The sequence below is a fragment of the Hesperophylax consimilis genome, chromosome 6 (assembly GCF_061612785.1).
Source record: "Hesperophylax consimilis isolate HC1 chromosome 6, BYU_Hcon_1.0, whole genome shotgun sequence".
NCBI classification, from domain to species: Eukaryota; Metazoa; Arthropoda; class Insecta; order Trichoptera; family Limnephilidae; genus Hesperophylax; species Hesperophylax consimilis.
This window is the reverse complement of record NC_142841.1, coordinates 6922116-6949692: the sequence shown is the minus strand read 5'-3', so window position 1 is coordinate 6949692 and position 27577 is coordinate 6922116. Positions and strand designations below refer to the sequence as shown.

At 35.8% G+C, this 27577-nt stretch overlaps 1 protein-coding gene across 1 annotated transcript in view; it reads left to right on the top strand.

Moving 5' to 3' along the window:
- The window catches only part of LOC149422904 (mannosyl-oligosaccharide alpha-1,2-mannosidase IA-like), a 64769-nt gene that overhangs the window by 27779 nt on the left and 9413 nt on the right, over positions 1-27577 (top strand). Inside the window, exons 5-6 of the mRNA XM_089633021.1 lie at positions 10106-10333; positions 11229-11367. Of these exons, the coding sequence (XP_089489147.1) occupies positions 10106-10333; positions 11229-11367 (367 nt within the window). The remainder of the gene's footprint in view (positions 1-10105; positions 10334-11228; positions 11368-27577) is intronic.

Below are 27577 nucleotides of genomic sequence, written 5' to 3'. Positions count from 1 at the left end.
AGTGACATTGTTGTGAGGAGAAAGACGGGAAGAAACGAGTGCTCTTTCCTAATGGTGAATCCTTCCTTTATCCGTACAACAAATATTGTCTTATGTGCAGTGGTCATTGCTCAATCATCCAAGGTCCTTCGACAATCATTTCTTACACTATCATAAAAACAACTTCATAACTTCTTACACACCAGTCTGTATTTACTTTTTGGTGCTGCTAATGGTTCATAACATTTTCAATATGGTTTTGGATTATATCATAAAAGTTATTTAGAGATATATTTGTGTCATCGTTAGAAAGCACTGAGACCCATGTTTCGTCTGTTAGTGAGATGTCTAGAGATAGGTAATTAATTTTTGTTTTGATTTGCTGACGGTTAATGTGATCTGTGTAGCTAGGTGATTTTTCAGTACAATGACCATAGAAGGTCGGATAGTGGTCTGTTATGTCAATTTTGAAGGTAGCAGATCTATGTGGGTAACTTTTATTTGATTTGAGGAATATGTGATCTAAACATGAATCATTTGGATGATTAGGCCTAGTGGTACTGTTCACGTATGATAAATAACCTTTGGTATACAGTAAGTTCAAGTATTCATTTGCAGTTGGATTTAATATTGCGTTTTGTATGTTTGTGTTGATATCTCCTACAATGAAGGAAAAATCGAATTGGTTCACATTAACTTCATTTATGAAAGATTCAATTTCGAGAATGAATAGATTTGTGGATAAAGAAGGAGATCGATATATAGCCAACACTGAATATTTTTTCCCCTTAAAGCAAAAGTAACATGGACAGCATTAGAGTAATGGAATTTTAGTATATTTACATTTATGTTGGATAAAGATAGAGTATTATAAAATAAAGTAAGGCTATCATGCGAGGTATGTCTAGAGGGTATTGGCAAGGTATTAAAGTTAGGTAAGCTGAAAGGGACACATTCTCGCATTTGGGTTTCAGTAAGTATTATTATAGTCTAGTTGGAAAGATAGAGAATTTAAAAGGATACAGAATTCGTCATAGTGTGTGTTGACTCGACCTCCTAATTGTCCTAACTCGCTTGAATGAGGTTTTTATACCTCTTTCTCTCCAGCGTTCAGTTTTGCTTTTGCAAAATGATATCGTGCTGAGCCTAGCTAACTCTGAATATCCCCCGCCCCTGTGATATTGCACACAGTAAAATAAGGCCTTCGCTTTGGGGTTGATCTACAATAAATCCCTTAACTTCACGTTGTGTGGTTTGTTAATTCGAAGCCCACCGTTATGAGGTGGTAGGTATTTAATGTCTCCTTTCCATGGTAACTCCCGGTTCTTTTTAGCCAAAGTGTGGGGAAACGTCCAACGACCCTCGGCGAGTTCTACGAGAAACGAGTATGTGTCTCACCTAACTTTCGAATACTGGATCCTATTACTAATTGACCTAACAGTTTCTATCATACCTCTACAATTGCCTTGTATCCCCGCCCTTGTGTGTACGCGCTATTAAACCCTTCGTTGAATAGGGTGTTGTTTCCGCATAAGTGCTGGGACTCCCTCGTCGACCTCTGTAATGGTGTACTGAAACTAGATAGATGGATTTAGCTGTGGTTAGTAAACTTTGGATGTTGCGGATGGAAGTGGAAACGAGAGAAAAGGAGGTGGGAACGGATTGAATGACGAGAAAAAGGGTTTTTTTTGCAAACTGGGTCGGCACCTCACTGCCCCAAATGAAATGGTCGCTATTCTTCCAAATGCAAAACCCCAAGAACCAATACGTGTCTGGCTTTCCCCGAGGTCTGGTCTAACTTCTTCTTATAGTCGCCCTGACACCTCCGGACTGCTCACGTCAGAGGGAGAGGTAATACACCTGTTGGAATATCCCAAATCACCCCGCCCCGCTTCCTCCGACGGACTACGTTACTGACTGTAAAAGGGAATTTTATTGCGTCCCTTGTCATGATGCTAAACGCGTGCATGTTTCAAGTAGGTTTGTTCTGGTGGGGCTTTCAACGTCCACTAGCCGCCAGGCCTACTATCCACCTCACGAAGGCTGCTGCAAAGGATCTCGAGGGATTTCCAGTCGAGTTGCATCAACCTCCGGGTAAACCCCGCTTTAGTATGTGTTCGTCCTCCGATTTTGAACCCTCGTTCATCACGCCGACGTCCCCTCCACGCGATTTTGAAAGACTTGGAGCCCGTTCAATTAAACGCCTTCGCAGCGAACCAAGGCCCAAACATTCCAACTTGACATTAATTTTCATACTGCCTCTCGTGTCCTCTCACCCGACCCAGCTCCGCGAAAAGGGATGACCTTCCGAACTCTTCGTGATTCTCCATACAACGTTGACGCCCCGAAATCGCGTGATGAGGAAAGTAGAAAATCTTCTGAGCCGAGGAAGTTGTGTGCTTTCCCAAGACAGCTTACGGACAACATACTCCAACGGCGAGTTCTAAGCCGAGGCCAAAGGTATTTGGGAATTTGTTAGTGAACATATAAGGTTATACAAATATTATTAATTTGATTTTGTATTTGTTTTGAGCATGAGTTGGTTGCAGCTAGTCGCTTCCATGTTGATTTGAGGTGCCTCTGCGCGGCTGCCAACTCGGTAGAATGTACGACTTTTGTCGTCAGACACGGACGTCAAGTGATTTATGGGGGTCCCTTTTCTTCCTTTTGGGTCGTGCGTCGACACTAACTGCTTACAAATAAGTAGGTCATTGGCCTCGTGCTAAACACAGCTGTTAGAAGCAAGCAAACAGTTCTAAATGTGATACTATCTTATCAGTGTCGCAGCCCTGTCCGAGCTGCTGGTTGCAGCCCCATCTTCGTCGCAATTTTAACGTTCTGGAAATATATATTCATGCAATCTCACTTACCCAGGATCGTAATATTACCAGTCCAGTCGGGATATCGACGACATGTACATTAATCCACGTCCAGAAACTCACAAGGCAGGAATGAGTAGAAGCCCCAAGTGGTACTCCTCGTAGCGCGACGCGTATACTTCCTTAAAAGGTCCCCGGCGATTTGTGACGAACTATCTCAAAATTCACGAAAAGACTCCAACCCGTGAATTTAGTATTGTCTAATTATGAGTCTATCCCTTTTTCTGGTTGAATCTAATTAAATTTTAAAACACTTCAATTATTCCAATTAATATTAAAACCACTCTAACTTCGTGAAAATACCTTGATTTTCTAAATACACAACTTCACTACATTTAAAACTCTATCAGTTTAGTTTAAAAATGGCACACAAAAGCTGTCACGACGTAAGGATCTCGAAGACCGACTCCAACCAAGTTAAAGCGAAAAGCCCTGATTTTCTCCAAACAACGCTATTTAATAATGTTTTTTTCGAATAAATCGACTTAAAATTAGTGCCACTTTCGTCTTTATGAATTCGAGGTTTCACTCCCCGTTAATTTTAGAATTGCATAACCCCGTTTCTGGTTTTTAGGTTCCCGCCTTCCGATTTGAGGTAAACACCTACCAACCTGCCGAGGCGGGTACAGGCGCGTACTCGGTGGCCTGACCTTCGGGCGCCCTCCCGTAATTTATATTCGGCGATGTAGACTATTGCGCAAAATTATTTGATTATTTTTTCTCGTACACGTGTTGTGTCCGTAATATTGGTTGATTTCCGGCCTATAGACTAGGTGTAGCTCATTTCTATATCGTTGTTTCTGAAATCTTTCCGAGAAATTCGCTATTGATATCGATAATATAATCGATAAATTATCCCAACTAACGGAAGTTTTTCACCCACTATGTCCAGCGCTTGCGCAATACAGTATCCTTCCTTGTGTGCTGCCTTCTAGCATTCGATTGGTGCCTACACGATCCGTGGGTGATCCCAGGACACATATACCTTCCCCTCGGTGATGACATACGTAGGCATTCGTTCCAAAATTTGATCCGACACGTTTTTGTAATTTCGCCTACCTGTTTTGACTCTTTTCGTGATATCCGCCGCATCTCTTCTGGTAATCTTTCGTAACCCATAGCTGTCCACTACCCGAGTCGTTGAAACCCCTTCCATCATGAGCTAAACTACCTTTCGGGTTTATTTTCGATTCCCGGTCCTTTCTTTTCGGTGATCTACGCCCAGTACATCCCTGTTTTTACAGTTTTTTGCGTCTAGTTTTAGCCCAACCCATATACTCTTTTCTCGCTTCATCTAGGAATTTCAATATATTATCCTCGTAACTTTGTTTACGCGCAAAAAAGGTCGTAAAATTTTGATCGTTGATTAACGGAAAAAATCAAAAGCTTCGTGACCCATTAACTTTTATGTCTTTTCTTAATTACCCAACTTGCATCTCCCCCGTGTTAATATAATTAGGCGATTTCGGCCAAACGTCCTATCTTAAGTTAAAATTTGTGTTCACTATCGCCACTTGAAACAGCACTCAGAAGTTCAGTGAACGTAAACAATTCTCTCTATGAGGATCGCCTCGTAATATGTCTTTTGGACCAAAACATTTTAAAACACCCTCTTCTTTCACCAACCGTCACCCCCTTTTTTCGTTATCGATGGTTGGGTATCGCTTCGTTTCTGCCTTAGAACGCAAATTTATCGTCGATTCCCAAGTGCCTTTGCACGCGTCGTGAGACCGGATCCCAAGGTTAACTCAACAGTAAATTAACCTCGAGTATATCGTGTCTTAGACCGCCCTTAATCTCCGTGATTGGCGAAAAATTATTTAATTGATTTTGGGAATGGTCTGGTTCGCTGATACCCATCATGCCCCTTTTCAATTATTACGTGGTTGACACCTATTACCGACGTAGGTTTCTATAATAAAGCTTCTAGTATGTCCCAAAGATGTCCATAGTCTGTTCGTTTCTCCCTATTCTCTGAACGTATTTTAATTTATGAAAAAAAAATTCTTTACGTTCTTTTATCCCAAACAGGTCCATTACAAGTGTTTCCGGATACTTCTTATATTCATGTTCAGCATGTTGAAGTTAGTATCTTCGAAAATTGCATTTATTTCAATGAAGTTATCGCATTCTTGGGGTTTAGGAACAATATTGTCTGCGTTAGCCATTTTGTGTGAAGTTTTTATTTAATTTTTTCTTTTTTTAAATGGTGTCCGAATTATTGTAGTGGAATATCATTCGCGTCCTTCACGTAGATTATTGGTGAATCCTGGTTTTTTCGTAGTAAGACATTTCCGTTTTTTGTCCAAGCAAATTTGTAACCCGTAGATTTTGTAGATCTTGCTAGCCAAAGAAGTTGGTTGTTGGCGGGCGTAAGCTTCTCGTTTATGTAAATCTTTGTTTCAGAAGAAGATTATTTCATATCCTTTGCAGTAAAATACCCAACTTTCTTTGTCCTTGGATTTCTATAGAAGTCTCAAAAGCATTTTGTTGAATTTTGTTGACCATTTGTTTTAAAGTTTTGTTTTCGTTTTGTACTTCTTTTATTTTTTGGTAAATTTTTTTCTTTTCTTCCTCATAATCATCAATTTTTTTAGAGATAAAATCGATTGCTTTGCTTATATCAGTCAATTCACACTTAAGTAGTTTTTTCACTTCGGCGCTCAACTTCTCTATTAATTTTTCATCCTGAGGAGAGGCAGCTTTTGGCGTGACACAGAAGTTGCATATGAACGAAAGAGTATGTGCCGACTTCGCCGTGAATGACTGTAATTCGGCGCGAGTTAGGCCGCTACATGTAGTGTGAAAATACATACTACATTTTGCGCAACGTACGTCTTTTTTAATGTTTGTTGCCTTTTTGCACTGAGCACAGTGAGTTTTGTCGAAAAGAGGCATATTAAATGTTTATTTCAGTTACTTCTGATATTGGAAATATTATTGTTGTAATAGTTCCTTGCAGCTGTCAAGTCTGTAACTATTTGTTCTTGTTTTTGCAGTTTACGGACGTATAAATGTGTAAATTTATAACACTTAACACAGTTTTATAATCACTTTATTCACAGTTGTAATTGAGTAAGGTTAGAGTATTTTATTTTTTTAATAATCACTGATATTACTGGAGCAATTACTTAGAGAACTTGCCATGTAAACCATAGAGAATTGATGTTAACCATAGACATATGAATATTAGTAGACCTGCCCTAAGTGATTAAAAGCGTATTATCCCCACTCCCCATACCGGTTCCATTGGAGCCGGCTGTGCTCGCGTATGACCTCAAGTGAAATTTGAAAACTTGACGTCATCATTCTTGTGCGAACTATGGTCGAGGCGTCATCGGTTCATTTTACGAAATAACACGGAAAAATGTTGACTTGTACTATGAAAACTTGTAAAAATAGATTTGAAAAAGAGAATAAACCCAATAGTCGTATTACATTCCATATATAAGCATTATTTTACTTTATTTTAAGCATATTCACGTCATATAATATAAATCAGTTTTAGAAACATATACTATCACATCGAGAAACGTCTGGACGCGAAACACAAAGCTGGTTGGTTGCTGGGAAGTAAATTATGAACACTTATAAAAGTGTCTTAACTAAATACTTAAACGAAATATTCGACTCTGAAAACAGAACCGAATTTTTTGCCGAATTTGGACTTCGCAAATTTGTTCATAACGTGGCGAGTAATTTGCGCTCCCATGTAAAAATGTCTATTCATTCAAAAGCAGATTTTACTTTTAAGAAGTAAATGGTGATATTATAATGCGAGATGCCTATTTACTGTCAGATTGATTTATTGACGAATCACAGTCAGCCTTACTCCCTTCGTTCTTCAACAGTTGATTTTACCCCTCGCCATTATCTTCTCGTCTATTAATTCCTATGTCTGTGATGTTAACATTGATTATACTCTGTAATACTATTATACTGTAAATTGATTAATTATTATTTAATAATAAAAAATAAAAATTAATCGAATTTGGGAGCCACCTCAGGGCTAGCCAAAATACTTGATAAACCTACTTGATTCTGTGCAAGGGAGGGCGGTCCGTCTGATTGGTCGATTGCCAATGTTGGTATGCTGAGTCTGTTATAAAGGTATTCCAATGGAGCCTGCTCTCAGGCGCTAGCAGCATTGATCGCCTGTGCACCGGTGCACGTACTTAGTTATATTACATAATATTGGTATTACGATGCAAATGATTATATTATTATTATTGATTGTTTGAGTTCTTTGTGGGAAGCAGAACCTACTCATACTCCTTTTTAAAATCGATTGTTCCTACTCGTAGCTACGGAAAAAGAAACCCACCACGTATTATATAACCCCAAAACTATTGAACATAAACAAAACAATGTGCAAATTTTTGCCGCAAACAGAATTGACGTATCTACACATGTAAAGTCATGACTAACGCGGGATCTGCTTCTCCTCAGGGCCGCCCTATGCAGGCGCAATTGGAGCAGTTCGCTTCAGGCGCCGACTTGCCAAGGCGCCAAGGAGCCAAGTAGCCAAGACACTGATAGTACCTAACACCTAATACATCCTTGAGTTTTTTATTAGCTCCGGGCGTCGTATGGCTTAGGACCGGCCTCGCGTAGGAAGTGAGTAGGAACTCATATATGCTTATGGTCTTGACACAACCGTGTCATTAACTTTTTAGATTTTTAAAACATTATTTTATTTATTACAGAGTGTATATTTGAATAAAGGCTATCGAACTAGAAAGAATTTCATGTTTTAGTTTCCCCACAGTAATTGAACATTTGATAGAAAGAAGTTATGATGAATAGATGTTTAGACAGTAATATACATAAGCATATAGACCAGGCATGCCCAACCTGCAACCCATGCGCTGCATGCGGCCCAATCGAAGATTTGTTGCGACCCAAAATTAAGTTTTCAGCTTGGTATGGATTTTGGTATTCATTCAAAAAAAAATCCTTCTTGTATATTATCACATTTATACTATGTTTTGTGAATTAGAACTTTATTTTTATTAAACCTCAAAGTATCGATGGGAGTTTTGATTTATTGCTTTAAGAGTGCCAGGCAATTCCTTCCGCAATCAATCTTTTCTCAGAAGATTGAAACTGACCTGAGTTTAATAAGTGGAGGGTAAGTGTAAAGGACACACATAGGTGCGTGTATAGTGGAGAGTGAGAGAGCGAGCACGCCAGTTAAACACACGCCATTTTTTAAATTTTAACGCGCCAAGAGCAAACCAGTGGAAGATGCAGTATTTAAGCGAGAATAATAATTCTGTTAAAATATAAAATACATCACGAATGATCAACCAGATGTCAAGCAATAAATCAAAAACCCCATCGAGAGTCCGAGCCCTACTTGTTATGCTTATACCGGCTCCCACATTCAGCGAAAATCTACCGAAGTTTCCCCCCTCCCCCTCATGTATTTTGTTCTCTGGACACAATAAATCAAAGGATTGTAAATTCACTGGTATATAGCTACGCTAAACGACGAATAGAAAATTGAACGAATGAACAAAGGAAGAGATATATTGCCAATTTACAGATTGAAAGTAGAACAAATAAACAGCGCGTTAATGAAAGGAAGTGTGTCCTGAGAACAAACACAAGGAATGTAGTAGCTGTTTATATATCTGACGTTATCAGTAATCCTAATTATGTGTTTCCAGATCGGAACAATTTAAGCGCCTCGGAAGAAGAGCTTGGTGCGGAGCATTGCAGAGTTGTTCAATCAATTATGCAAAAAGGTAAAAGGTTTTTGCTGCCACAATGGAAACATAATACCTCAAGTTGTATCAGCTTTCCCTCAACCATTTCATACACTATTGACAGGATGATCAATCTAAGAACTTTAGTATTTAATACAACAGTGCCAAGGCATCTTTTACATCATTTGGGGCACAAATACCAAATATCCCATATCCATATTGTTTAAACCTTTCTGCTGATGTTTATCATCTATCTTCCAGAAGTAGCAAGTTGAAAGAGAAATGCATTTTATTTCTACGCTCAACTTTATGCATACGATTCTGATAAGGCTGTAAAAGTATGTATGCGTTTTCATTTATTATAATATGATATCTTGTCTTCAACACGTTCGGATTTGACTATGTACTAAAATATCAAAACCAAAATAAATTATAAGGCTTAGATTTCTGAACAATTTGATCTGTGTGACATCTACCCTTTGGCGAAGCCTAATGCTAAATCATTATTTTGATTAATCTTTATAACGAATTGGTGTACATTATGAATACAAAAATGTGCTTTAGATAAATTGAAGGTTTTCCTATCATTTCGCTTGAGACAAATAAAAAATAAATTTCTCAATAAAAAATATCAATGTAAGCTACAAAAATTTTTTTTTTCATTAGAAATGTATGAACGCGTAAAGGAAAAAACTTTTAAAAAATACATTATTATAGCTAAGATTATCTGTGACAGTTTCACTTGATTAACTTTTTTGCTTTCTTATAAAATTATTTACAAAATAAATAAAAACCAGTTTTGTGCTTGAAATCAAACGTTTCTAGACTCTGTTTGTCAAGCGATTTTAATGCCTATTACCTACAATATAAGGTATACCAAGAATATATACATTTTTGGCTTGTAGCTTCCTCTTAAACATAAACGATTCAATTTATAATGAAATACGAAAAATAAGTCGTTATACCCATCAATATAAAAAACAAAAGAGTTGAGGAAGAAGAATTAGGCATTGCGGCTAACGGTGAGCGGGAGAGAGATATTTACAAAAATAATAAAGTTCAAAGTTTAACTTTGTGGCATACTTTGTCAGCATGCAAGACTCCAAAAAAATCCCTTATCATTTTATTATGCTACTGATAATCATTCCGCATTTTAAATAGTAATTATTATTCGATAATTGTACACCTTGCGCCGTTTTTGAGAAAAATCACCTAAAGGGCGCTGTACAAATTATACTAAGCTTTATCTTCAAGGTTTTAAAAATATCTAAACATTAATTAATTCAAACTGTGTGGAAAAGTTACAAAAGTACACTTCATGTGAATGCTATAGCTACGCCCTCCGGTGTTACTCTCATTATCCATGGGGTTAGTAATAGCACATTACGGATATAAATTAGAGAAAATCATTTTTATACACCTATTAAAAGCACGCTCTATACCATGCATCGACAGATGTTAATTCTGCAAAAGTCACCAACACTTGGGCGAGGTCCAATGGGTTTTTATCTTTTATTTTGTCATTATCATTTCCAGATGACGTATTGTCTCTAGGAAGTCTGAGAAACTCATACTTTGAATACCTCCTAAAGACCTGGCTGCAGAACAAGGACGATTTTGAGTCACGTCAGATGTTTGATGACGCCATGGAGGCTATCATCGACAACATGATCCGCGTGTCCAACAAAGGACTAACCTATGCGGTGGATTTGGAGTATGACCGGACGCTGACGGACAAGATGTATCAATCATCGTGCTCCTCAGGTATTCATCAATTTTATTTTATTGTGTATTTTACTGCGTCCATTACATGGACAGTAAAATAATTACAAAAATGTGATAGGTCATCGTTTCAAATTATGGAGAGAGGTAAGTTGAATTTTTAAATTAATTTAATTTAAATGAGCAAATTTCATAATTATATGGAAGATTGGATATACAGTTTATATGTTATTTAAGGTTCCCACTTCTAGACCACAGAAAATACAATTTGGGGAGTCAATCATGTGAATTTCAAAAAGGTGTGAAGGAATGATGAGAACAATGTCCAATTTCTCATTCGAATGAGGGAGGGAATTGTTAAAACCACAGTTTTGATTGCATTGTCCTTTATATTGAGGCGCGGCAGGCTTCTTTGGATTGTTTAGCAATGGGCCAATACTCATAATCAATACTCAGTCATTGTGGGAGCTATCTTTGAGGTTGGAGAAAATGTCAGATGGTGGAATATGGTTTCTGAGAGTAACAAAAGGGTTGAATGTTCCTTGTTTTAAGTATAAAAGTTCTTAAAACTAAAAACATAAAAGAAGAGATATTTGCATGTCACTTTTACTCTTCGTATACATTGTTAATGAACATACCATTCTAAGTAACAGCAAAAAAATACAGTCACTTATACCTACGATATGTTGTAAAGTTGTGTTGAGCGTGTTTGAGCCAACACGTCTTTACTGATATGTGTTACGCTAAGCAGATCGTGGTGCCGCATGATCTGTTATACATAACTAGTATTAAACTGAGAATAAGAATAGCGCCGATAGCGGATTAAGACAATGTATTATATGGAGTAACCATTAATGCGAAAGTGACATTGGACTAACGGTAACTCTATATTGTACTTATTTCAAAGTTATGTAACACCTTTGGTTACATTTTTTAGGTGGACTCTTTGCCCTCGGGTCCAAAACATTGAAGACCTCCTCGTCGGACAAGTACATGAAGTTGGCTCAGGAATTGACCAATACTTGTTATGAAAGCTACAACCGTACTGTTACTAAGCTGGGTCCAGAGGCCTTTAGGTAATTAATAATTAGCAACAATTTATCATCTTGTGATTCCATTATAAAACAGAATAGTGACATAACAGATCATTGATATAACCTAACCTTACCTAACCCAACCAATCCTTTTTATCATATTCTGTTTTATCCTGTTAACCTTTTGTATTTATGTTGAAATCAATGTTTTTGAAGATGCTTTCTATTTTTTCACTGAATTAAGTAACGTTAATGGTTTACTTTTAATTTTCACCAAAACTAGAAAGGCTCTGCCGTCCGACCGTCCTTTCCATTGTTCGATAACCTTTCCATGTGTTTTCTTCAAAACGATGAGTAAGTCGGATGTGAGCGAAGACAGCTTTACAGTTGTATTTTTTTATCAAGAGTAGGTATACGAGGAAAGGCTGCGCGGACCTTTCCATACAAATTTAAATTTGGATTTACAGCTAAAATACCAAATTAAACAGATTTTTAATGAAAAGGTGTGGCATGTAGAAAGTATAAAATATAGCCCCGAAAAGATGACGATTTTTGGAGTCAACTTTGATAATTTTTTGTGACTAAATGGAAGCCGCTTTTGAAGAAATCTTACCATTCCTCTCTCAAAAATATGATGAATTATTAAAAAAAAAAATTCTTCAAAAATTGTTTTAACATAAAAACCCGAATTAGTCCGACGAAAATTTTTATTGAATGTTACATTTAATTTTGCCTTTGTCTCATTCGCACTAAGCGGGCATAAGTTAAGCCGTCGCGGGCCGGGGGGGGGGGGGTGGTCGCTAGCCGGCCAAACAAATACTTTTATTTACACTTTTGCATGTCGGGTGTCGAGAGTAGGTAAGTCGAGGGCCGGGGGCGGGGAAACAAAAACATGTGTGTTCCTGTGTGTGTGCGTGTTTCTAGTTGACATTCTAAATTCGCAGTTATTTATCTTGAGCGAATATGACGAATTTGTTGCACTTGTTTATGGATAATATTATTTTAAACTCAGTACATTTTTTAACCGAAACACCCCTAAATAATTTATTTTATTCAACATGGGTAAGTAATGCTTATTTGAATACTTTAAAGAATGATAATTAATTAATAATATTATGAATTTATCATATGTTTATTAAGGTACATACATTATTGATTGTTATAAAATGTTATGTTTTAGGTCGAAAGTGGATACTACTAACTGTCCTACTGTTTGTATATTTTTAAACATGTGTACGTACACTTGGATTAAGTAGATTATAATAGAATGTGCTTGTAGCCATATAATATATATAGCTACGATATATATATTTAAATTGTTTTATTATTGCGCTACTTTTTTCCTGGTTATTTTTATTTTTCTATTGAAATTTTTATTTATTCTGTTTAAATAATATTCGGCTTACATAATACTTGCAGCAGGCCTTGCAAATATAAATTATTACCACTGTATACATTTTTTGGTCCAAATGTTTTTTTGTTTGTTGAATACGCCTTTGATTGTAACATTTAATGATTTTGGGTTTTTGGAAAGTCATTCAATTATTTATTGTTATCAATTTGCAGAACTCCATTTTGTTTAATTAATTTTAATTTTAATTTTTTTTTAAAAGAAAGACAAACATTCCCAGGTTACGAATAACCTAACAATATTTTAAAATCTCCTACTACCACAACAGTAAGCTGAAAATTTTGCTTGTGTTGTGATGGAGGACTTAGCCAGCCGAGGAATTGAACACACTACGCCTGGGTGGGACCCAAACGCGATGTCAACTCGGCCACCGACCGGTCTTGTTTTTAAATTTTATATACATATTTAATGATTTTTTTTTTAATTTATAAAAACAGTTACAAGCAGTAGACAGCCGAACATGTTTATAAAATATAATTTAAATAAAAAACATTTATACTAAATAATGTTAGCACTGTTCTGATGTTTTGAAATTCCATCCACACAACGAACTTCCTGAAACTAAAAGCTCTCCCGACAAGATTGTACCCCAAAACCCATTTGGTTCTTGGGAGGATCATTGGGAAGGGTTCTACAATTACAATTACATAACAATTACTCTAAGAAAGTGTGTCACGCCCTGAGACCCTGTAATAATGACTATCATGACAACGGTTTGTTCCAACGACTTGACATTACGGGGTACATCACCCGGTAGTATGAGATATAGGAGGCAGAAGGTATAGGGACTAGAGACACCTTTACTTAAGAACACTAAACTAACTAACTAACTAACTAACCATCACGCCGTTTCCCCGCAGGGGTAGGCAGAGAGGACGGACCGCCAAACAACTCGGTCTTGGCACACACTCCTTGCCTCATTCACATTCATACATCGTCTCATACATACTCTTCTATTATTCTGACTCTTGACATGGCCCGACTCGAGTATCTGATTCACTTGATCGTGCCATGTCTTCCTCGGGCGTCCCCGACTTCTGCTACCATTCACATTTGCATCATATATCCTCCTTACACTCCTATCTTCGCTCATTCGCTCTACATGCCCAAACCATCTAAGCGTCCCTTTCTTAATCTTACTCATTACGCTTACATCAGCCTTGCACTCTTTGCGGATCTCCACATTCCTCACACGATCAAACATGGTTTTACCACACATACGCCTCAGGGATCTCATTTCAACAGCATTTAATCTACTTTCATCCTTTCTTTGCCAGTTCCATGCCTCACTTCCATACATCAAGGTAGGTACCAGCACTCCGTTGTGGACTGCTAACTTCGCTTCTTTGGACAATTTTTTGTTAGCGCCTACGGCGTTTAGTCCTCCATTAACGGAATTACCTGCATTTACCCTTCTTTCGATATCTCTGTCAGCCTTCCCATCTCTCGTAAATATACTTCCTAAATACACAAACTCATCCACCTGCTCCAAGTATTCCCCATTCACAATTATATTGCACACTGTTTTCGTACTCTCTCTTTCAAACACCATTACTTTAGACTTACTTACATTCATCATTAACTCATTCTTCATGCATACTTCGTTCATCCTAGACACGAGAGACTGTCATCATCTATACTATTAGCAATCAGCACCGCATCATCAGCATACAACAGGCAACATACTTTAAAATTATTCAAATTCGCGCCCAATCCCACCTCTTTCAATTCTTGCATACAATTATCCATGTATAGATTGAATAACCACGGTGACATTACGCAGCCTTGTTTAACACCTTTTGTGATATCAAACCACCCCGTAAAACCACCGTTTACCCTAACACATGCAACGCTTCCCTCATACAGAGACGCAATTGCCTGAATCAGATTCGTATTCACTCCATACTTGGACAACACCTTCCATAGCTTTTTCCTGTCGACTCGGTCGTATGCTTTTTGTAAATCTACAAAGGCACAGAAAAGTTTCTGGTTTTTTGCCAGAAACTTCTCAGTGAGCATACGCAATGAGAAGATCTGGTCCATGCACCCCCTTCCACTCATGAAAGCACCTTGCACATCCCATATTTTATCCTTTGTTTCCTTTCTTACTCTTTCAATCAAAATTCTACCATACAGCTTGCCAACTGAACTAAGCAGGCTAATAGCCCTATGATTCCCACATTCCATACGTGACCCTTTACCTTTGTATAATGGCATGATCACAGCCCTTCTCCAATCTAAAGGCGTGTAACCTTCCTTTAAACATTGGTTAAAAAGATTGCACAACCATGTGAGAATTACACGGCTACCTCCTTTAAAATATTCAGCAGCAATATTGTCAAACCCAACAGCCTTACCATTCTTCATACATTTAATCGAGCTTTCTATCTCATCCATGCTAATTTCGGTAACATTCACTCCATCGTCATTCATATCTGATTCGCCACTGGAATCACTGTCATTCACTTCGCTTTCGAAGACTTCCTCGAAATAATTCATCCATCTCTCTTTTATTTTTTCCTCATTCGTCAACATTTTTCCATCTTTCGATTTTATCACTTTCATGCTTCCGCTTTCTGGGCCACTCCGGGACCTTTTGACTTCTTTCCAAAACAACTTAATGTTTTCTTGGAAATGGTTTGTCATTTTCACTCCTTCTTCCTCTTCCAGGCGTTTCTTTCGTTCTTTCACTCCAACTCTTACTTTTTTCTTACATTCCTTATTTACTTCTTTCGCTCGATACTTCTCTTCGCTGGAAGCACTGCCAGCCGCAATCAGACATAACCATGCTTTCTTCTTCTCTGAGACCAGTGCTTTAATCTCATCATCCCACCATGCATCACCTTTCTTCCTACCTTACGTACTTATTCCACAAACCTCCCTAGCAGATTCACAAAGACACACTTTTATGTGGTTCCATGTTTCGTCTATGCTTAGACCATCCATTTCCTTCGCATTCAATCTTATCTCTGCACAATTCACATACTTACTTCTCACATTATCGTTTTGCAGTTTTTCTATTTTGACTCTTGTCGGAGCTGGTACCGTTTTCACTTTAGAGCGCCAACCGCGAAAGAGGTTTACTCTCGACACTACAAGAAAGTGGTCAGTTTCGACCTCAGCCCCTCTGAAAACTCTTGTGTCCTCGGTAACAGCTCTCAACCTAGAGTCAATTACTACAAAATCAATAATTGACCTCTCATTTCCTCTTTCCCACGTATATTGGTGGATACCTTTATGATCGAAGAAAGTATTCGACACAAACAGGTTCCACTCTAAACATACTTCAAGCATTCTGTTCCCGTTGTCATTCGTTCTTTTATCCCCAAACATACCTAAGACCGAATCAAATCCGTCACGTCTTATTCCCACCCACCCATTCAAATCGCCTGCCATTATAATCCTTTCGTTCATATTTTTTAGTCTCATTACAACATTCACACCAGTCCAAAAATCATCTTTCACTTCATCGCTTTCAGAATTAACAGGGGCGTAGCAAATAACAAGAAACACCCTTGTCAAACCGATTTTAAATCTGATCCACATTATTCTCGGACTTACACACAAGGACAAGAACACTATGTTATATTTAAAAGGTCGACTAGAGTACAAGCCTGGGCCCGCGACAGATTTTATTGATTTATATTATAAATTATACAGGCTTTTACAAACACTTGGAACATTATTAAAGAAGTAAAATATATTAAAGAAATTTTGAATTAGCAAATAAGTAAATGAAAAAAATAATATAAACAGGGTGTCCGGAAACTCGTAGTACAAGCGGGAAACTGGTGAATCTACATCACATTTGGAGTCGATTTTGTAGTATATATTTTTTTTATTTGAGCTTTCGTTATCGAGTAAATCGGGTTTGAAGTTGATTTTTTTTTTTTTTTTTTTTTTAATCAAATTCTTATAAATTATTACGGAAGATCAAAGTACCCAACTAATTAAAACTATTTGAAAGTAAAACAAATGAAGAAACTCGGATTTGAAGCATTATTTTGAAATCACCCTTCATTTAACCCGGTGTAATCATAAAATATTTCTGCTCTGCAGGGTTAAAACATCTGTTACTCAACCCTAAACACCAGAAAAAACTTTAACCCTAAAATAGCAGAAAAATATTTTTTTTTGGTTTTTTTTTTTTTTTGAAAATGCTCAAATCAAAAAACTTTATGTTTTTTTGGGTTCCCCATGTGGTGTAGTTTCTCCAGTTTCCCGCTTGTACTACGAGTTTCCGGACACCGTGTATATACTTAAAAACATTTTTTTAGTGTCACATGATCAAGTCAGTGCCATCGAGCAGCGGCACTTTCAATATGCCAGCGATTGTTATTGCTATTTATCCGCCTCAGTGGTCGAGGGGTAGACTCTCAACTAGCAAGCTAAATCTTATTTGAGTATTTTTTGTTTAATTACTCATTTAAAATAATTTATAATATATTTGCGGCACGTTCAGGAGTGGAAGACACTCTCAGTATCGCCCTGGTGTAAGACCACCATTTAGAATTGAAACGTTGCTCGAGATGGCTTTGGGTCACCTTCCTCTTATACTAAATAATTTTAAAAAATTTCATCTGAATGCTTTCTATTCGCGAAAGTGCCTATATAAGTATGGTTTTAGAATAGAGTTTTGTTTAATTTAATTTTTCATGTAAAGTTTTTGACAAATTGGAACAGTTATAAAATAGAGGGGAAAAAAATGTAAACACATATTCCACGTGGATTTTTATTTCCCTAATTTCAGAAAGAAACTTTCCTAGACCATCCAAATATTATTATTTTTTTTTCTGCTACAGCGACATGCATCATCCGATTTCCGTACAATTTCTCCGCTAATTTGAATGAACTAAACAAAAGGGTGATTCCCACCTGCAACTGACTGCGTCGCACATCTGTGTGCACTATTTCGAATGAACTAAACGAAAGGGGTAGTTCTCCGGCTTCGTGCAAATTTTCAAATAATATGAATGTTCCCGTTTTATAACTTTTTAACGCTCGCGCTGTTAGACAAGACATCCCGCTACACGGTACATACCCCGGATCGTTTACTTCGTTAGAGAGGGATAGAGTACAATAGACCTTCTTTTGAGATTCATATTTCTGGCTGCGAAAACAGACCTCTTAAAAGAATTCATAAAATGCTCTTTCATGGATGGTGCTAATTTTTCCAAGAAATTTACCTATGTTAGGAATACATCTATCCAAAGACATTATAAACATAAAGAGACGTAATATTCATACTAATCAAACAAAAAATGTAGCTCCACTTATGAAAAGGATAGCCATTCAAAAAATAGGTAAATATTGTGAACGGGTCGCTAAAGTATGTCCACTGGACCTAATTCAGGAAAACCGTGCGCCTTGTCTCAGTAGTGTACCTTCACTCTATTCATTCGTCTGTCAAGCATTTGAACAAAATAAATACAAAGTTTGAAAATGAATTATTGATTCTTAAAATAATTTTGGTACTTAATTTTATTTATTTATTTTAATACACACAACACAACATGTGCCATTAACATACATATAAATATAAAGTAAAAAAAATAATAATATACGGCATAAAGTGTGAAGTTTAAAAATAAAGTTAAGTATAATTTACGATGAAAAGTGTAAAGTTAAATATAAAGTTAAGTTAATTATAAAGAATAAATTACAAAAAACAAGTACTTACAAACGGTGAGAAAAATAATAATATTGTCAATAATAACTTAGAAGAATTATTTCTCAACTATGCCAAACATAAATGATTATCAATTAATAACGTAATAAGTAACGATAATGTAAACAATAATGTATACTTAATTACTTATCTATTGATCTTTTATATGATAACAGACTTTCGTGACCAATTTCAGAGTATTTATTACCTAATCTATGCAAGCGATATATTATTTATTTATTTAAAAGCATACGGCACAACATGTAAATAAATGTAAAATATAAAAAATCCACCTTTGATCGAGAGGTTCCCTCAATATTCAGGGACAATATTTTTAATTGTTCCCCGATATTTTTTGACTCCCCTTGGCCGGGAGACCTATCGGTCTTCGGCCCCTTAAATAGCGGCATAGTTTGTAGTTGGAGGCCCACTTAATTTGGTATCCGCTTCACTCACTGCACTACCTGCACGCGCGGTAACAATAACGAGCCGGTGGCATCGCGAACATCGCGGCGGACACAACCGTTGCGTGCGGTAGTTGGCACACTACCTGGTCCGCCATCAATAGGTTAAGGTGCTCCCATAGCCGCTGTGCCCACATGATGCACAGATGGGGCCTTAAAGAGTCGGCGATGTGTGAATGTGGTGCGGTGCAGACTACCGAACATGTGGTCAACGAATGCCCGCTCCATTCATTCCCCGGCGGGATTGATGAGGTCCACATGGCGACGCCTGAGGCCCTAAAATGGCTCGCAGATCTAGATGTCCCCCTCTGACCCCCCACCATACGAAAGAAGAAGAATGTAAAATATCTATTAAAAATGTATTATTATCCCAAATAAACCAAAGTACATGCATTATGGGGTAACTCTTGTTGTAATTTTAAATAAAATGTAGTACTTTATTTATTGTTTTCAAGTTTAATTTATAGAACTCCATTATATATTTTTTATTTCTTTTATATACTCAACAATATTATTATTCAATTTATAAAAACAGTTTATTTATAAACAAGTTAAGTATGTTATGTAATTATTTTTACGTGTGACAGCTGTTTCACCCTTTGAAGGCATTATTAAATGCATCGTCTAATAAATGTATAGATAGATGTTTGCAATAAAAATATTTTATTGCTTTTAATTTAAATTATCTACTGATTTCCCTTACCAATTTCTGAGTAAAATGACTGCGATTGTTAATGTTTGTTTAACTAAAGGTCATTACTCTAATCATTATGTGATTTCCCAAATGATGACTCTTGGGTTTGCTTTCGGAATCGGCTAAAAAATATCTTAAAGCGGGTAACGAATTATATTTGTTTGTTCATTTATCAAGATAGCTTTTGGATTGTTAGAATTTTTATTAATTTCCAACTGCTCTATAAGATTGAGTTTACGCCCTTTATTTTGTCTATTTCATTTAAACGCCCACTATAACAAGGACTATAACTATCCTCACAATTAAAATAGATTATCGCTTGAATATAAAAAATACAGTGTGTGGCAAGCCTACGCACGACGGAAGTGAAACTTTTAGTATTCTTCTCTCTCTCTTTTCATTTCATTCTCTCTTTTTTTCTGTCTATTGACATATTTATAAACAGCATGTGATAAAAAAAAATTAAAAGTTATAAAAATATGGGATTCGAACCCGGGTCCTGCATAACGAGTGTCGAACGCTCTGCCTCTACACCGCGAGGAGAGGTATCTCGCGCGACGAGAACCGCGTATACATCGTTTTCAAACACGTCAAATGAATAATATCACATAACGTCTCGTTAACGCTTTATATAGGGTCGAATCGAAGATATATCGGCAGTGTGAAGTCATATATATGTATCATATGTATCCATCCTTGTTCTTAACAGGAATGCTCGATTTCAATACATTAGAAGCCCGCAGAAAAATATTTTTAGGCAAACACTTTTTTAAGTTAATCTCTGGTACAATACACAATCCGCCTATGTTGAAAGAGGTTAACTTTTATGTCCCTAACAATTATACTCGAGGCAGATCCCATGCACTCTTATATGCTCCGAAAGCAAGGACTTCTGCCTATCAGAACGCGCCAATAAACAGAGCGACTCAACTGCTTAACGATTCTGAATTAGCCATCGACATTTTCAATGTCACCTACCGACAATTCAGTAACTATCTTATAACACATGTGACAAAATAGTAAAACTGCCTGTGTAAACCTTTTAATATGTAATCTTCTCCATGATATATTGGTGTATAACCGTTTCATGGAGAACATGAAAAAATAAATAAATGTCTGTCGTTTTTCAAAATATTTTCATATATTTGTCCGTTTTGGAAAAGATTTATCGTGTTTTAACAGTCTCATACCCGTATGGAGTCTGAATTTGAAAAACATTTCTTAATTTTGAAAAACTCACTTACGGCTGTGTTTTTTACAAAAAAACTTGTCACGCACGTCTGCGAGGGTAATTAGTCGCGTTATCGGCCTTGATTAGTAATTTTAATGATTCAAAATAAAAATAATTAATCAAAATACCGAGCGACTCTACCGGCTCGATTTGTAAGCTATATTTCGACCAAAATATCATATAGTCAAAATATCTAAAAGTCGCAGCACGAGAGCATTTTATCACTTTTCCTCGTATTAAAAAAATCACAAAAAGAAAAAAAAAATAGTTAAAGCGGGGATCGAACCTCGGTTCTTCACGACGAGAGTCGCTCTGCCTCTAGACCGCGAAGCTGAGTTTGGAGAGTGACCTAAACTTGGTATATAATATTAGCTAGGCTCCTATAGCGAAATGATCACGGTTTTTCGTGACGGTCATGAGTCGGTTTTACTCCGGTCCTCGAAAATGCATAACGCGCGTAAAGAATTTTCACTTCAATAATTATCATAGATATACGCACCTCGATTTTAGCCCGTTAAAAATTTTCAGAAGGAATATCAAAACTCCTAATTTGCGTTTCGTCAGACGCAGATGTCTCCTAGTTAACTGTCGCGAACCAAACGGGGCAGCAATCGCAATCACAATGACAACAACGTGGTTCCAGGCGAAACTTGGAAAACCCGAAGTGAGCCGATGATCGCCGAAGCAATCGGGACGGTATAAGCACGTAACTACTGTTCATGTGCCATGTGTTTTGTCGCCTTCGGCGTTCGTTCACTTCGAGTTTTGTGCGTGTACAAAGAGTGATGTGCAAATAGTACTCCCCGTTCCAGGCTAGCATGAAGAGTGAAGTCTGGCTCGCCGCTAGACAAGTTGCGACAAGTACTGTCAGCAAAGGAACCACTCATACATACAATATCGCAAACATATGAACGTTTTTAATAAACATAGGCACTCAAAAAAATTAAAACTCTAACAAATATATAAAAATAATTCACATTTTTAATTAATGTTTATGAAAAAATTCTTTCACTGTCGAATAGTGGCGTGCACATACGAATCGTTACGAACCGCGGGCACCATGGCGCCCGTGGGCATGGGACAGGGAATCCCTGATGTAGATGGATGATTTGTATTATTGGACTTTAGAATTCAACCGTTAGAGGGGGATGATACTTTTCGATTGGGATAATGAATTCGTCAGATGCGGATACTTTAACAGAGGAAAAATTAGAAAATGCAAGATCGAGAAGATGAGAGTTTGCGTTGTATACATAATTTAACTGCCTAAGGCTTAGAAAATTTGACATCTCGATTATTTCGTGAGAACCATGATTGATGTTGTCCGTGCATAACGTTTTATTGTTTTCTATGTCCCATGTAACATTAGGTAGATTGTAGTCTCCTGTCAAGATCATAGTGGCATCAGGAAATTTTCTTCGGAATGTTTCAGCTTCTAGGTAGTGGTCTTTATATAGTTGGGCGTCAGAAAATGGGGGAATATAGATACAGCCGATTATAATTTTTCCTTTTTGATAGACACCATGATGTGGATTGATGCATTTGAGTTTTCTTGAATTAAATTTGTTATTTATGGATACCAACACACCACCTCCTCTAGCTTTATTGCTAGTGCTTCTATCTTTTCTGAATACGACATGTTCAAGAAAACCCAACTCTATATGTTTTCATTCAGCCATGTCTCAGTGAAGGCGTAAGTCGTAAGTCGTAGTCCAAGGTAGGTAAGGTTGATTTCAGGTCCTGTAATTTAGTTCTTAGTACATTTTGATAGAATATTTTTATTTTAGAATTTAGTTTTTTGTGTACATTTTGACAATTGTTGGATTATTGTCAATATTACGTGAACGGTCGCGCGCAGTGAAGTAAAGTATTGTCGCAAAAATTGCAAGCGCTACCGAGCGCCGAGTGATTTGCGCCGAGCGCAGCGATTTAACACATTATGGACACGGCCATTGATAATATAAAAACTGAAATACAAAAAATTACAACAGTGAAAGATTCGAAAGCAAAAACGAACCTAGAACAAAATGTTTATATATTAGAAGAGCTTTGGAAAACTGAAAAAATTAAACACCAAAAAGAAATAATCAAACTACAAAAAAAAATTATCGAAAATTACGAAGAACTTACGAAGAAAATTGAAAAAGTCGTAGAAAAAAACAATAAAATACCATCTTACGCGCAAGTTCTAACAGCAAATAAAAAAGAAATTTCAAAAGAAGAGAGGTTCTCTATAATAATATCATCAACTAAAAAAACAACAAAAGCTGCAGAAATATGTGATAAGATACAGAAAGACATCAAACTAGACCAACTTAAAATTGGAATAAATGGATTAAGAAAAACAAATAAAGAGCAAGTAATCATATCCTGCCCAAAAAAAGAATATACCAACACTCTTACGGAGGAAATTAAAAAACTCAATTATAACTTAGAAATAAATGAAATAAAAAAGAAAAAACCCAAATTAATTTTGAAAGGACTCAAATCGAACTTGACGGAAGAGGAAATAGTAAATGGGATACTCACACAAAACGAAGGGATTCAAGACATTGTAACGAAAAACGAAGAAAATAAAATAAATTTGATTACTGAAATAAAATACAAACATTCTAAGAAATACCAACGTGGTACTCGGGATCAAGAAGATGAAGAACAAAACAAATTCTCGAACTATATCGTGGAAACCAGCGGTACAACACGAAAAAATTTGCTATCCTTAGAAAAGATAAATATCCAGTACCAAAGGGTTAACATAGTGGATTGTGATCCTTTAACCCAGTGCTACCACTGCTGCAAATTCATGCACACAGCCGCCAGATGCCTAAATCGAATGAATCCATCGGTGTGTCCGCATTGCACGGGTGATCATACTTTTGCTAAATGCGCTGAAAGAGAAAAAACACCGGTTTGTGCAAATTGCACATCGCAAAATAAGAAATATGGCGAGAAAAATAAAACAGACCACACAGCTTTCAGTAACTTATGTCCCTACAAAAATAAAATGCTGAAAGTAGCAAGAGACAGAATAGACTTCGAAGAAAAATGACAGAATTTTTATATAACGCACTAGACGAAAAAAATAATATTGACGAAAAAACATATAGCAGCTATCAAGAATATCGTACTCACCAAAACGATCTCAATCTCAGTCCTTTAATTCTACACATGAATATAAGAAGTTTGGAACGAAACATGGATGAATTTTTGACAACAGTAAATAATGATCTCAGGAAGCCCGCTTGCATTGTGTTAACGGAAACACATTCAAGTGGCGAAGTGGCGTACTATATACCGGGATATACCTGTGTATCTACTACAAACCGAATTAACAAAAACAGTGGAATCGTTATGTTCCTACAAAATAATTGTGACATATTGTGCGAGGAAGAAATTAATGTGAATGGAACAAACTGCTTACATGTACAAATGAAGTGTTATAACAAAAAAATTGATATTATCTCTCTATACAGAACGCACTCGTCTACTGTAGGTTTGTTTATAGAAGAATTAAGACATGTGTTATTAAACTACAGAAACGCGAATACAATAGTTTTAGGTGACATTAATTTAAATATATCGCACGATTATACATCGAACGATAAAGATAATTACTTAAATATGATGGCGGAATTGAATTATGTGTCGTGTATTAACTCTTACACCAGAAACGTCAATGGGCAACGTCCATCATGCATTGATCACATTTTCACAAATATCAAGGATATAAATAATTTAAACTCGGGAATTATAAAAACCTCAATTACCGACCATTACATGACTTTGCTACATTACAATTCAATAATACCTCAGGCGATAAACCAACATTGCGGACAAACTGCTAATAATAAGAAAGAAATATCTATTGTTAATATCGAATCTTTGAAAAATAAATTGTCATCGGAATTATGGTTAGATATTCTCCGAAGTGAAAACGTCAACGAGTGCTGTAAAATATTTGAAAATAGATTAACAAACTTTATAAATGATTCAAAAAAAATTATTCCAAAAGGAAATACAGCAAAATTTCGTAAAATCAAACCGTGGATAACACATGGGCTTGTTGTGTCCATAAGACACAAAGAATGGCTTTATAAAGAAACAAAAAAAAACCACTAGACATTAAATTAAATGGTCATTTTAGAGAATACAAAAATAAATTAACCACGCTCATAAAAAACACGAAAGAAATTTATTATAAAAACAAACTTGATGATTCTGAAAATGACAGTAAGAAAGTTTGGAATATAATCAATGAAATCATGGAAAATAAACAAAAAACCAAAAGTAATACTATTAAGAGTGTAATACAAAACAATAACATAATTAACTGTATTGAAGAACCTAAAAAAGGAGCAAACGCTTTTAATGATTTCTTTGCAAATATAGGAAAGAGTCTAGCAGAAAAAATTACCGTGAAAAAAATAAATAATATGTATATTGAAAATATTCCGAATATAGAAACTAAACTAGAACTCTTCGAACCAACCAACTAAATTGTACAAATTATATAAAAAATGCGAGGTGGTTCTGCTCCGGGATTTGACGGTCTCACCGTAAAAACACTAAAAATCATTAAAAATTATGTTTCTACACCAATCTCTCATATTATAAACAATAGCTTTAAGACAGGAGTTTTCCCGAGCACGTATAAGAAAACCATAATCTCTCCAATATTTAAGTCCGGTAGCCCGGAGGACATTTCTAATTATAGACCCATTTCACTCTTATCTAATATATCGAAAATTTTTGAAAAAATTGCTAAAAAAAGACTAACTGCATTCTTAAATAAAAACAAAATTATAAATGAAAATCAATTCGGTTTCACAGAGGGAAAAAGTACCCAAGATGCCATTGCAAAAATTTCATCTAGTATTCAGAGTACCCTGGACAAATCAAATAAATGTATAGGAATTTTTATTGACTTAAAGAAAGCATTTGACAGCATTTCCCATGAAAAACTTATATTAAAATTAAAAGAAAATGGCATTGACCACTTAGCCCTTAAATGGATAGAAGGCTACTTAACAGAGAGACCTCAAATTGTAAAATTAAACCAAACTTTTAGTACACCACTAACAAGTACATTTGGCATTCCTCAAGGCACGGTCCTCGGACCATTACTATTTTTAATGTATGTAAATGACATTTTCCAACAGAAAATCAAAGGTGAATTAATCTCTTATGCTGATGACACTGTTTTATTAATAAAAGGTCAAACATGGGAACTAGTTAACAAACTTGCAAATGAATGTATTAATATCTTAAAATCATGGTTTGATAATAACCTACTCACACTTAATGCTAAAAAAACAACATATGTATTATTTTCACTACAAAAAATACCTAAACACGAAGTAAATATCATAATCCATGATGAAAATTGTGACAATATCAACTGTGAACTACTTAATCCTATGTGTACTGTAATCAACTCTTCTTCTGAAATCAAATATCTTGGTGTGATCATCGATGAAAATCTGAAATGGAAAAGCCATATTAGGGAGTTAGTAAAGAGAATAAGGAAATGTATATATATATTTGTTAGGTTAAGAAATATTTTAAATGTGAAAATACTAAAAAATGTATATTATGCTCTTGTCCACTCCCTGCTTATTTACGGAATCATAGGTTGGGGAGGATCTTATAAAAACAACCTAAACTCAGTAAAAGTCTCGCAAAAAATTATTATAAAAGTAATACTTAAAAAAAACTCTACTTTCCCAACAAAATTGCTTTTTAAATTGTTTCCAGTACCAAATATTCATGATATATTTAAGCAAACTTCCATTATAAAAATGTGTAAAGAAAAAAATAACACAGAATATCAAGAATTTTATAAACTCATGAGAAATGGAAATCAATTTATTACGCCAATCTTTAAAACTACTCAAATGCAAAACCATTATATTTACCAAGCCATAAAAAACTACAATAATCTCCCTTCCGAATTGCGCTGTATTACGAACCAACAAGAACAAATAAATAAAATCAAACTTTTTTTCCAAAAAAACTTATATTAAACAAAAATAAAAATATAAATATATTATATATATATTATTATATATAATATATTATTATTATAATATATATTATTATATTATTATTATTATATCTCATTATGAATTATGAATCTAAGTAAGAATCGTGGCTCCCTTATCAGGCACAAGAGCTCCTCTTTTCTGATAAGGTATACATGACCATATATGAACCTTAATATTATATTTTGCAAAATATGTATGTAAATGTAACCCATATGATGTATATTAAAATAATAAAAAAAATATATATATATTTTATATTTTTTCTAGTTCGTCTCTTAAGTCAGATAACTGCTTCCGCTGAAGAATTGTATGATCATCGTAAAACCTTATATTGTTTTTCAAAGTATGTTTCTAGCCTAGCCAAATTTTCGGCCACTTTACTTCCGGAAACTCGACATTTATTTTTCTCGGTTTGTCAACATTCCTTTTATCCAATCAGTAAATTTTTAGGTCTAGGTTTGTTGTTGACATTTCAATGTCGGAAATTATTTTCTTGACAGATGCTATGTCGCTATTCATTGATTCTATCTGAGATAATGATGTATTCTCGAGAATGTTGTGAATAATCAAATTTTTATCTCTATAACTTTGCTCCTTCATTTCAGCGAGCATTTCACAGACACTTTGGGTTTGTGAAATTGAAGGGGTAAACACATTCGGGGTCGCACTTTTAAGAGCTGTTAACTCACTTTCGAGGTTCGCCATTTTGACACCCATTTGGCATATTGTTCCTAGTATAT